The sequence below is a fragment of the Piliocolobus tephrosceles genome, chromosome 11 (assembly GCF_002776525.5).
Source record: "Piliocolobus tephrosceles isolate RC106 chromosome 11, ASM277652v3, whole genome shotgun sequence".
NCBI lineage: Eukaryota > Metazoa > Chordata > Mammalia > Primates > Cercopithecidae > Piliocolobus > Piliocolobus tephrosceles.
The window spans coordinates 59,003,281-59,016,950 of record NC_045444.1 but is presented as its reverse complement, the minus strand read 5'-3'; the positions used below and the strand labels follow the sequence as shown (position 1 = coordinate 59,016,950).

The 13,670-nt window shown below is 40.8% G+C and overlaps 1 protein-coding gene across 20 annotated transcripts in view; it reads right to left on the bottom strand.

The window, feature by feature from the left end:
• Positions 1-754: 754 nt before the first annotated feature.
• The window catches only part of RAPGEF4 (Rap guanine nucleotide exchange factor 4), a 312,185-nt gene continuing 299,269 nt past the window's right edge, over positions 755-13,670 (bottom strand). For 12 of the 20 annotated variants that reach the window (XR_004229213.1, XR_004229214.1, XR_004229215.1 and 9 more), the window contains 2 exons: positions 5,123-5,177; positions 861-2,116 (listed from right to left, as the gene is read on the bottom strand). Coding sequence is in view for 17 of the 20 variants with exons in the window: in XM_031936491.1 (XP_031792351.1) it covers positions 1,989-2,116; positions 5,123-5,177 (183 nt within the window). In the remaining 3 variants the exon portion in view is untranslated. Of the gene's footprint in view, positions 2,117-5,122; positions 5,178-13,670 lie in introns of all 20 variants that reach the window. The other 8 variants (XM_031936487.1, XM_023185997.2, XM_031936489.1 and 5 more) reach the window with 2 other exon arrangements.

The following is a 13,670-nucleotide window of genomic DNA, read 5'->3' as shown; positions in this document are numbered from 1 at the left end:
GTTAGTGAATACTGGGAATCATTTCTATGAATGGGGTATATTATGCAGTGTTCCCCAACTTTATTTGAAGATAGAATCTTGGTTTTGTTTTTGGCTTTGCATGTGTGTGTTTGTTTTTGGAGGGACAGTATGTGAACTTGTGAGACTAGTATAAGGCTGGAACATGCTTTGGAAAATGCTGACTTATTAAAAAAATGGAGGCATGTCTGGAATTTAAAGAATTTTGGATATCTCTTCATCAAATATTTGCTAAGTACTTAAATCACTGAGAAATGGCATGAGGCCCCACACCAGGAAGCTCTAAAATCCAGTGCCCCTTCAGAGCAGCAATGCTCCTAATTGCTGAAAAGTGAACACAACAGACAAATGTCTGTCAACTGACAAATGAATAAACAAAATGTGGTATATTTATGGAATGGAATATTATGTGACCATAAAAATAAATGAAGTACTGGTACAAGCTATAATATGGTCAACCTTGAAAACATTATGCTAAGTGAAAAGAACCAGACACAAAAGGCCTCATACTGTATGATTCCACTCATATGAAACATCCAGAGTAAATCTAAAGACAAAGAAAGCAGATTCGTGGTTGCCAGAGGTTGGAGGGAGAGAAGAATGAGGAGTGACTGCTAATGAGTTCAGAGTTTCTTTTAGGGATGAGGAGAATGCTCTGAAGTTAGATACTGATGATGGTTATCTATACAACTTTGTAAATATACTAAAAATCACAGGATTCTACACTTTAAAAGAATGAATTTTATAGTGTGTGAATTTTGTGTCATTAAAAGACCCAATACCTCCACCATACCAAATGGTTATCCCTTTCATATTATAGGGAATTGAGACAAACACAATCATTTCTTGTCAACAATTATATTTAGTGAAGATACTAGATGTTATTTACAGAAGATATACATACATACAATTCCTACACATTAAATGTAGTCTAATTGTGAAAACAGGAAAAAAATGTACTTCAAAATTACATACTAAATAAAATAAATAAAAAGTAATTATTTGGCACAATATCTATTATGTAGCAAATAAATAACTCTATACCATTGATTGAATGAACTATTTACAGTCTTTGAAAGTGCAAAACAATTGCTGAAAATTAAGATATTTGTAATAACATTTAAGTCCAGAAAATATTTTTTCATCAGGTACAATAAGTTTGTAGCCAATAGTAAAGGTTTTTAATGCCCAGGAAAATATTTCAATTTTGAAAAATGTTTTGTGCATATTGTGCTCTTTTGAAATATTATTTTCTACTTTAACGCTGGCAAATTTAAGAACCTTGACATTTCTTAGTGGAATTCTTATGTATATAATCCTGATTTGTAAATTTTGAAAAGTTACATTGTAAACATAAATATTATTCTATATATCATTCAGAAATTACAGACCAGTCCTCCCTAAATTACATAAACAGCCATAATGTTTCATAATAATGTGGTCAGGCTCTATTCCTTCAGAGGTAAGATGATGAAGATGGAAGAATATAATCTATAATTTGGACTTCTGTAGATTCCTCAACACCTTCCCCAAACCCCATGCTCCAAATCAAGATGTTGAGTTAAAATTTTATCCAAATCTATCCCATTTGTAGCACATCTCATCCCATAAACACTCTTAGAAACAAATGTCAGGGGCTTGCTAGTTCTCTTGACAAGGGTATTTCTACCAAACTCTTCACGTGGGCCTTATTCAACACTTCAGCAGAGAAGATGGCACAAGTGGAAATGAAACAGGGTAACCACAAACTGGGGATTCCTAAGCTAGAGTGTGTAAGCTTTAGGCAAGTCAAATAATTCCTTCTCTTGCCAGGTAGCTGGTAAGCTGAATGCAGCCCTGAGGTGTCTCAGGATGTGTTTTCGCTTGTTTTGTGGAATTCTCTAGTGGCAATACAGTCAGTAGTAGCATAAATGGCATTTTTGAAAGATTGTGGACTGGAGACAGACTGTTGCTCTGGGCATTTGAAATGTCTATGGTCGACGAGGCTCTAATCTGTGTGACATCTGTGATAAAGTTCTCTGGTTGTCAATCACATTTAATTGCCGTACATAACTCCGGACATCCTGATGGTTCTTATTAGCTTGAGCTGCATCAGGATCTGTTGAAAGAGGAAAGGGCAGAATTGGCATTGTGTAATATATGTATATAAGATACAGTCTTACTTCTCCAATTATTTATTACATTTATCGTAGGTTCCTGGGTTCCCTCAAGACCTTTCAACACACCACAATCATTGAAACGTTTCCGCTTGGTTGTTCCATCTCCTTCCTACCCTCCAATTTTCTTTTCTTCCCTGAAATCACCTCTTTTGATCATTCTCCTTTGAATTGCACATTGCAAAAAAAAAAATGGCACCAAATTAAAAGGGAAGCATCTGTCTGATAGCCCCTGGGTATAGATTAAAATTGTTTCCCTTTCCAGAGGTCTCTGTGTCTCACACTTTGTGTCTCTGCCTCCTTTGATCCAGATGAAGACTAACGTCAAAAGACACAGTTTTCATTAGCCTCTCGCAAAAGTGCTTAACATCTGGGCCAAACTGAAGCAAACCAGTGAGACTACAGAGTCCTGACTCCCCTTTTTACTTGCACACAGTACACAGCATTACTATACAGATTGTATGTTCTTAGAGGCTGTCCATATTCAGAAAAAAACCCAACTCACAGGCTGAAGTTATGACTTCTGCTAGACCTTTGATTCTTTGATGCTATTTGCTCTGAAAACTTAACTACCATTCTATTCTGATGCACATCTCAAGCATGTGAGCAACTGAGGTTAACTGATTTCATGAAGATCAGGGCTGAATGATGAGCCAAAGCACTTAGCCCTTGCAGGGAACGTACATGAATGAGGAAAGCCAGACTGGAAGGTGGTGAACTGGAAACACAGGTCCCTCCGGAAGTGATGACCTGGCTTTTGCATGTTGCTGCCACGGGGGAATCTGTGTCTAGAGTTGCCAGATCTTCCTTTTTTTTTTTTTTTTTTTTTTTTTAAGAAATGGGAAATACGGATTTCTTCTTTGTGAATTCTCCCGATTTTAAAATGGTGACATTATTTCAAAAGAAAAGGGGAAAAAAATGCTCTCTTTAGACCCAACACCTCTGTGGGCCACCTTCATTTCATGCCTCACTGGCTAGGGCCTCTGGTCTAAGGGGACACCGGAGTGGCAGAGCCAGACCCTGGCTCTTGACCAGGGTTCTTTCCACCACAGTACACTGCCTTCTGTAGTCTAGTTGCTCCTGCTAGATCCACACGGCACTCCCACAGACAGTTAGAATGCCATCTGCACAAGGGGTGAAGGGGAGTGTTGCAGGTCTGAACGCAGAAAAGCAGAAAGAAGACATACATGCCCCTGCCCCCTGTGAGAAGAAACTCATCAGTATAATTATCACATAGAAATAATACCACAGCGAACTGCAGAGCACATTGTGTTTAATTTCCTCCGCTTCTCACTGGCAGTGTACTCTACATGTACAATATACTGTAATTACATTGTACACATTCCCACAGTGTTTGTGAATCTATTCCTATAGCTTTATCTATAGATTGTTGACTTCAGAGCTGAGCAGCTGTTGTTTACCACACGTTACTGATAACTTCAACAAATGCAGTGGAGTTTTTCTTTTTAAATAAATGTTCCCCTTGGCTTCTCTAGGAGGAGACATAGGAGAATGCAAGATTTACTTGCAAAGAGGCTCATAGAACAAAATACATTATTTTATGGTTCTTGAACCTCACTGAAAACCTTCTTACGGCTAGAAACCCCCCCCCCCCCCACTCCGGGCACACAAGATTTGGCATATAATTTCAGGGCCCCCTTGATCCCTGCTATGGAAAGTCCATGGATCTGGGATCATAAACTCCGGCTGTAAATGGTGTCACTTATCTATTCTTGTTTTCACTTGTACAACTGCTTTATGATCATATCTTTAAACACGAAGTAAATTAATGATGAAAACATATGAGACACTTTATTTCTGGCTGAATCCACATAAGAATAGTTGATGATGTGCAAGACTATTCACATTTTGGAAGTCAGAGAAGGCACAATCATTTGAATCAGTTGCTCCCCAAATCAAGATTATTTTTCTTAGATTTTTCCTCCCTATTCATTAAAAAATGAACACTTAGTAGTTGTGGTGTCCCATGTTAGCAAACCTGGCCATGAGCCAGTCCTGCACTAGGAAGAGCAAACAACTCTGACTAATAAAACAAGAGCATCGTAGCCTCTCAGCACTGGGTTTATTGGAGGGGATGGTACTGGCGGCCTCAGATTCATGTCTATGTCATAGTGTCATCCTGAGTTAATGAGACAAATTTCCTCAAGTGACCCACACAATGAGCTTAGCAAAAACGTTTAGTGTTCACCTTGTCATTTCCACACCAGACTGAGGGAGGCAAAGCTCCATCCCCACCACCAAAGTCCCAGCCCAGAAGAAACAGTAGCACTGGTCTAGTATGTCCATCCAGTGCTATGATGCAACTTAACTCCCAACAGACTAAAATTGTTATTTATTATTAGTAATCTTTTTATATTAAAGTATTATACCAGTTCTTGTGATACATGTTCAGGTTTTAAAAGAGCACCTCAAATTCATGTGGGAATACTCGAAATATAATATGAAATCCTGTCATAGGACCTTTTACAAATGTGCTATAAACATTAATGCATTCTTGCATCACCCTGAAAGACAATAAAGATTATCTTTCCTAGTTTATAAATGACTGAACTGAGTCATCAAGGGCTGATGTGAGTTTCTCAACATGGAGCAATGAGTCACAAAGAGAGTTGGTTTGAGGCAGGATTTGTTGGCAGTCGTGCTTGAGTTGTCTCCAGTCACACTGGATAGAGCAAATTAATTCTCTTTAAATTCATTCACAAAATAATATTCCTATGGTTATTTTCTAGTTTCACAACAATGTAAATATGTTCTAGTTTAAAACAGCAAAAAGCATCTTTACACTCAAGGCCCCTATCTCATGGAATTCATGGTCCAAAGTGTCTCTGACACAGTCAGATAGTTCCCAGGCTCCGAGGGTGTCTCAATGGCCTCATTAAGAAGACCTTAATCCCCAACATCTACAGAGGTGGCAGCACTTAACTTACTGAAGGGTTGGCTTCTGTAGTATCTCACTGTTCTGGCCGTATTTGCAATCATGCGCTAAAAGGAATATGGAAAAAAGAAAGATAGAAATTCAAGTAAGCGTAGAGTACAATCCAAAAAGGAAAATAAACCATTATTGATTTCTGCAATACTTGATACCATGAGAAATGACATGTTCTGAGATGTTGACTATTTGAAGGCAACTAATTGATGTATAACTTGTTTAATTATTTCAAAGGGGTACCCACTTACATACAAGGCATTTTCAGGTAAGGAATATTAATGGCGTAACTCTCATAATTGTTGGCATGTTCCCCATGATGTAAAAAGCATCTATTGGCCGGGCGTGATGGCTCACGCCTGTAATCCCAGGACTTTGGGAGGCCGAGGCGGGTGGATCACGAGGTCAGGAGATCGAGACCATCCTGGCTAACACGGTGAAACCCTGTCTCTACTAAAAATACAAAAACAAAATTAGCCGGGTGTGGTGGCAGACGCCTGTAGTCCCAGCTACTCGGGAGGCTGAGGCAGGAGAATGGCATGAACCTGGGACGTGGAGCTTGCAGTGAGCCGAGATCCAGCCACTGCACTCTGGCCTGGGCGAAACAGCGAGACTCCGTCTCAAAAAAAAAAAAAAGCATCTATCATGCCTGAGACTGTACATTAATGCTTTTTCACCATCCTTTCTTGTGGTTGCCATGAATTTGTAAGAGAATCTGTAACTATCCTAGATTTGGAGAAGGGTTAGCTTGTCAAGTTCCTCACAGTAAATAAGAGTCACTAATGAGGTATGAGATTATATTGACTGAACAGCAAGTCAAAATATTCTACCTTTACACTTTTGCTACACATTCTGTATTACTGACCTCTCTAATCTTCCAGCCAAAGTTTGTATTTTAATGTTAATCCTAATGATTTGATTCCCTTCTTTCTTCCTTTCTGATTATAACACTAACATATAAGCATCTTAGAAATTCAGAAAATACAGAAAATGTTAAGAGCAAAGTAAAAATCACTTAGAATATTACTTCAGAGTAATCTTGTTAATATTTCATTACATAGCCTTCTTATATTTAAAAATATAAAAAAACATTTTTCAAAAAATTTGAATTCCTATAGTACATATATATTTCATTTTGATTTGAAATTTTTCACATTGCATTGTGACTATTTTCCATGCCATTTGCATTTTAAAACATTTTTTTAAAAGCATGTATTCAACCAAGTGGACAGATTGTAATTTATTTGACCTTTTAAAATGTTGTCACTAAGTGATCATCTTAATTTCTTTGTAAAGTTTTGGTTGCAATAAAGACTTAAAAGGGAATCTTTTGTGCTGAGCTCAATTAAAAACAAAAGAAAAGAGAAAAGAAAATGGACAGAAACAGAGACTCCCGTCCCCTGGGGAAAAACACTGATAAGGCCTATGCTCCATTTCTTAGCCGGAATATCATGGTATTTGAACAGTAGCTGGCACTCCTGTCACTATGTATGTTTCAGGACACCTTCCTGCTCAAGCTCTAAAGGGGGGGTCCCGTAGAGATAACAGATTAATTACAACACTAGCAGAAAACTGATAAGGCTCCATCCAGGGAAAGAGACTCCCCGGTCTCTGAGCAGCTAGGCAATTCCAGTCATCCCTTTCTTCTCTCATGGACCCTTGACTTGCCAAAGTATAAGATAATGACTTTGAGAAAGCTTACGTAGCATTAAAAAAAAAATCACAGATGAGTCAAGGCCTTACAAATATATTATCTGCGAGCATCATAATACCTCACTGAATACTACTGCTTTGAGGACTCCAGCAAGCCTGAAGTGACATGTGCCCGCATTGGATAATTTCGCACACAAAGAGGCAACTGGAAAAGTTAGAACTTCACTTCATCAAAGATCCTAAAAACTGACACGTCCATCTGTTGATCAGCATGAGAAACATACCACAAATCCCTCCCAGAAAATGTAACGTACAATGTATAATTAGCCCTTGATATATGGAGCCTTGAAATAAATAGTAACTATGATAACGTCCCTCCTAATTTACTTTTAAGTTGTTTTTTCACTTCTCTAAAGGCTTTGCATCTGAAGGGCACAAGTATATTCCATGTAGAATTATTGTAATTCTTCAGATATTGAATGGAGTGTAATTACCGAAAACCCTGGGAAATGCAGCCAGTATGCCCCTCTGAAGAATAATAAAACAATTAGCAGGGGTCAGAAACCTCTTCCTATACCATTTTGTAGGGAGTAATTGTTCTGCTTTTGAGTTTTGAAAGCTAAAACATTTCATTCTGACTTTGGTTTTATGGTACTCTTTACAGCTATACTCTGAGGCTTCATAATTTTTAGCTCATTATGTAGTTTAAAATGTGAGAACAATTGTTTAAATCAGTAATTTCCAGCCCTGAAGTTCATTCTACCTTTCTAAATCTTTGATTAATTTTAACAATGGTTTTAATTTTGACGTATCCTTTTTAATTGTTCTCAAAGATAACTTCAGTTTAACTTTGAAATCCAAATCTGGCTTTACAACGAGGTCCATTCTTTTCCTTTGTGAGGTCGAGATAATAATGTTTAATGGTGTGAACCCACAGTTATGATGTGTGAATCCAACCAGCATTGCTGGTCAATGCATAGTAACAAATGCTTTCACAAGGCCAAAGAAGGGTTAACTTAATATTTTAACTTCACCTTCTTTTGCACCCATTAACACATGTAATATTAAGCAGTTACTACAACTACATCCAACTACAAGGCATTCTCCTGGGTTGCTGAAAGAGACTTCAGGAGTCACCTCCTTGAACCATCTCCAGAGTGCACAGTGCTTTTTCCACAGCCTGCCTAGAAACAATGGCTCTCCCGCTGTTTGAATGCATCCCAGCAATGAGTAACGCATTACCTCCAACACTAGCTTCTTTCATTGTTAGACATCTCTGATTATTAAAACTTGTCACTGTGAGTTAAGGTCTTTCTCCTTTTACTTTTCACTCATTTATCCTTGGAGCTCATAATGCATTTGCGTAAGACTCCCACCGGCACCATGACAGTTTACAAATGCCATGGCAATGACCTAACAACAAACACGTTTAATTTCTTTTTAACAGGACAAGTCTTCAGATACTTGAATATAACTGTTATGGATATCCTTGCACCCCCAGATCCTTTCTTGTTCGGCCTAAATATTCTCAATTTCTTCAACAATTCTTCATAAGACAGTTTTGGTTCTCTTCCGAACAGTCTCTGGTACGGTGCCCTAGACTAAACAAATTGTAAAGTGCAGAGAAATTATGATCTTCCTTCTTTCCTTGATCTAGATGATGCTATACTGGGCCTACGGTAAAAAAAAAAAAAAAAAAAAAAAAAAGTCATGCCACTGACATCTGTTGAAGTAATCGTGACTTAAACCTCAGCCTCCTTCACTGAGCTGCTGCGTGGATGCAGCTTTCTGCTCTGTGATGTACAGTTGATTTCCTGGACCAGAGTGGAGGATTTTAAAAACTAAAACCATCTAGTTAGAGTCTATCTTTCCACACACAACAGCCCATGTTATTTTTGACGGCAGACAGCTGTTTATTCCCTGGTGCTCGCCGTCCAGCCTGGCAGAAATGAAGGTTAAAGAGATACAGGCTGCATTATCCCACTGCTGCAGCGGGGGCGAAACAAAACGTCACACCCTGTGCTTCACCGTCCGCCAGAGCAGGTTGGCCTGCCTGGAGCTGGCCAGGCAACTCTCTATAATGCCAGGCCGGGGGGTGGGGGCAGGAATGTCTGATTACTCCAAAGCGCAGATTCTCATCTTTTTTTCCCTGGTAGCCAGCCTGAGGTTTACAACACATTCCCATGAGCAAACAGCTAATGAAGACAGCAACTGGTAATTCGGGAGTGAATGTGGCGCGAACATGCCCCACATTAGAGCACCTCGTTTAGAAGGCGCTCCGGATCCGCGCAGGTGGACAAATTGAACCCCCCGTCGCCACACTGAAACTGATGTTTCTTGGGACTAATCTTAAGTACAGGTCTTCGGCGCTTATGTGCAAAAATGAATATGTTCCTACAGTTCATGGCCTACAGGGCTTAGAGATGGGTCCAGCTGAAAGCTGATGAATTCCCCTGAGGACATGCACTTGAGGAGGGAAATGCAGAAAGGAGAAATGAGGTGGCAAGTGAAGAACTCCGTGACTACGTCACGCGTCTCTGTTTCTTTAGAGCTGAGAACAGAGGGGCACAGAAGCAGATGTCCGTCCTGGGGCCTGTGTTGCAGAGTGGAGGCAGAACATCAGCAGGATTTGTTTTCCCAGCCTTGGTTACCACCTTGCTGATGTAGCAAAGAAACCAGCCCAAACCAGCTAGGACTAGGAATTATAATGTATTTGCATAAGACAACACCCCACCCCGCCCCCACCCCCACCCCCCACCCCTTGGTGCCATGACAGTTTACAAATGCCACTGCAATGACTGGGAAGCTACCTTAGATGGTTCCAGGAACTTCTGGCCCCTTTTCCAGAAAGTTTGTGAAAAACCTGCTCCTTAGTTAGCATATAAGTAGAGTAGGTATAAATAGAGCCGGCCAGCACTCTGTGAGTGCTATTCTGTGCTACCCCGCCTATGAGACAGCACTGCTCGGTCTCTGGAGCAGCTGTTTTACTGTACACTGTTCCTCTCATGAACTTGCTGTCTTTCATTGTCAGCTCACTCTTAAATTCCTTCCTTAGGAAAGCCAAGAACTCTCCCCAGTTGAACCCCAATTTAGGGGTCAGCCTGCATCAGAGTGACCAGTACAAAGACACCATCCAAAGGAAGGGGTGACCACTGTGTGCACTTCGGCCTGGCATAAGCCAGAGGCTCTGAGGCCAGCATCCCAAACACAAATTTCTCTCAAGCTCGGATGCAGGGAATTTCCCTTGAGTCCGCTGAGGCGTCAGAGGTACCATGTTCTCAGACTGGGCCTTTGCAGCCTGGCTCTCAGCAGGCGTCACCCTTCTGTGGCTTCCTCCCCTGAGAAGCAGGCCAGCTAAGTTCCACTTTCACTCCTGTAAAGACATGACATAGCCTACTAGGACTTTGTGGCTGCCTCTACCTTCCTGGCCAGTTCTGCACTGACTCTTGTGCCCTAGTCCAGGTTCCCCCTTTGCTCTCCCATTGTGGAAGAGGAGAAGACTTTGTTCTTCAAGTTCGGACCAGCAGGCCCCCCGGGGCCATGCCACCTCACTGGCGCCGCTCTAGGACCTCCCGCTCCCAGACAGCAGCCGCAATAGCCTCCCTCTTGGCCTATTATTCTGCAAATGCTCAGATCCCTCAAGAAGCGGCTCCTCACCGAAAGGCCTCTTCTAAATGCCTGCCTTCAACAGTTTTAATCTTTCCTTCTGTTGCCCCTTAAGATCTTTACCATCCTTGCTCTTAATGTTTGCCGGATTGCTTTTTCTTACATTTCTGCCTCTACCGATTTGATTCTGTCTCCAGTCCTATGCCTATCAAACATAGGATCTCTTTGCTTAGCATGTGTAAAACCACATTTACACCGTTTGATTATTTCACTCAGACCTCCACATATTTGGGACAAGAATTTTTTTCACAAGATTCAGAAATACACAGTGTCTCACCTAACAGAGATTGTGCCTGTGATAGCAGCCAAATGGAAGGGCACAGTGAGGACCAGAGATAAAAGGGAACTGAAGCTGAACCAGCCTTCACCGTCTGCATCATTGAGGAGGAGCTCTGAGTCCTGTCTCCCTACAGATAAAGCTTTAATATCCAAGAGGTGTGTGACATGCAGATACACATGTGTAACACACGCATGACGCTCATGGTATGTGGTACATATAATGACCATGGAAGAAGGCAGTTCAGGTGCCTGTCCAGGCACATGTAGAGCATGTGTACCTCTATGTACTCAGGGAGGGACACTGGAGGATAGACACAGCACCACAGGGAGGAAGGGGGACAGAAAAATGTCTGGTTAGGAACGAAGGCTAAGGCAAAGTCATCGTTTACAATGTCTCAGTTATGCAAAACACTTTGGGACATTTTGGTTAATCCAATTTTCTTTTTCTTTTTCTTTTTGAGATGGAGTCTCACTCTATTGCCCAGGTTGGAGTACAGTGGCACGATCTTGGCTCACTGCAACCTCTGTTGCCTGGGTTCAAGCAATTCTCCTGCCTCAGCCTCCCGAATAGCTGAGATTACAGGTGCCCGCCACCACGCCTGGCTCATTTTTGTATTTTTAGTAGAGATGGGGTTTTACCATCTTGGCCAGGCTGGTCTTGAACACCTGACCTCAAGATCCACCCGCCTCAGCCTCCCAAAGTGCTGGGATTACAGGTGTGAGCCACTGCGCCTGGCCGGTTAATCCAATTTTCTAATAAAATAGAAAACACTTTTGGATTTATTACATAAAATCTTTGAAAAATGCTTTCGTGCACTAAGCCCAACACTGAAACATTAACATTTTATTCTTTTATTCAACAAGTACTTCTTGCATACTTACGATGTGCCAGACATTTTTATGGGTGCTGGGGAAATAATGTGCCAGATATTTTTATGGTGCTGGAGAAATAGCAGTGGACAAAACAGATACCTGGGCCAGGCACTTGCATTCTTTCTGGTGGGGAAGACACTGAAGAGGCAGGAAGATCATCTCAGGCTGTGAAACCCCTATTAAGGCAAGGCTGTGTCGGAGAGTGCTGGGTGTGGTGGAACCGTGTTACAAGGACAGACACAGCAGCACAGGGAGGAGGGGAGATCAGGGAAGACGTGTGATCTTCTTCCCTTCCTACAAGGGTGGTCAGGGAAGACTATATGGAGGAGGGGACCTGTGAGCTGAGGCCTGACTGATGAGAAGCCAGACAGCAGATGACTGGGGGAAGACAATTTCAGGCAAAGGTAACAGCCAGTGCAAAAACCCTGAGGCCAAAAGGAGAAGGCGGCAGGCCGGTCTCACTAACGTGGACTGGACACGGAAAAGACAAAGTGTGAGATGAGGCTGGATAGGTGCTTAGGGCTAGTTTAGATCTTCTGATAGTAAGTTACTGCATATAATGTGGTTTTATTTTCCATTGATAAAACTACATGAAGTTTTCTTTCCCGCTTTTTGCTTTCTGACAGCTTTCATTACTATTGTGACCTAGTTTTTATATGTTTTGTGGATTTTTAATATTTCATGTGTTTATCTTTTCTCTTCCCAACTGCAGGTAATCCCCTAAAGGCCCAGGGTTACTTTCTAGATGTTTATATTTCTTAGTAAATTCTTTTGCCTGGACACTCCACACATGTTACGTTGCTTTGAAGCATACCCTTTGGAAATCTGTATTTAACCTGGCCTGTGAAATCTATACAAAGACATAAACTCTCAAAGTACTCCCATAGATTTATTTTGTGTTGGAGAGGTCTGGGAATAGGGTGGATTTGAACACATAGGTTTTTACTTAGAGATTCTTTTTTTCCATAGATTGAGGTAACAAGTGAAGTGCTCTCTCCATGAATCTTATAATAATATTATTGGTGACAGAAAACATATTGTTGCTAATTATGTAATGACGTGTTTAGTGATACAAAAATAAAAGGATTCGAAACATTTCTCTTCCTTAATGAATTAGCTTCTGTAATGTTTACAGAGGTATAGAAGTTTGCCCCATGCTTCTCATTGCAAATAAAATGACTACCTTAAAAATCATATATATAAATAAATATACCTAAATATGGGTATGTCTGAAATAGAACCAATCTCCTATCAGCATGCTTTATGCAGCCTGGGATAGTGGCAGGCGGCCAGCATATTATCCTCTAATCCATTGCTAGTCTATCTCTTAAATGTTATAAATATTCATGTATGCCATAGACAGCTAGGAAGGGCTTTATTCAAACATTTTTTTGAATATTCCTTTATGTTCCCCCCAAATAAAAGAATGTCTGTTTGTTTTTTTTTTTTTTTTGGCATAAGGATCAGGGTGTGAATTCTCTTTTGTTCATACCCATAAATCCTGAAAACCAATAAGCAACAAATTCTCTAATCCTTATTTCATACCTCAAGGGGGAAGATGTAGGAGACTGGTTCTATTTCAGAGCAATGTTTTGAATGAAGATGTACAAAATAAAAACACTTAGAGTTGGCACGGTGGTTTGCTGTGACTGTACAATGCTGCCACCAAGAAAAGGTATCTGTGTTCCTAGCTACCCTGGTGACCTCTGCCCCTGGCAGGGGCTCCCTCTGGGGACCCAGCCCACCAGCCCCACAGAGGCTGCCAGCTCTGCTCAGCACCTGGGCCTTGATGATGGATGAGTGGGAAGCGGCACTGACATCAACCTGAAAAGGAAGATGTAGCCTTTCCCAAGACCCACAGTAATAACAGTACCACAGTAATAGCCACTGATGGTAGTGGTGGTGATATGGAGGTAGGGGTGGGTTAGTTTATGGGGAGAAAATTTTGGAAACCTGGCAACATGCACCTTGCTTAGAAATCATAATCAAATCATTTTGAAATTTCATTTCATTTTCCAGTAACATCTAATTTATAGAAAGACAATTCTTTTTTTTTTTTTTTTTTTTTTTTTTTTTTT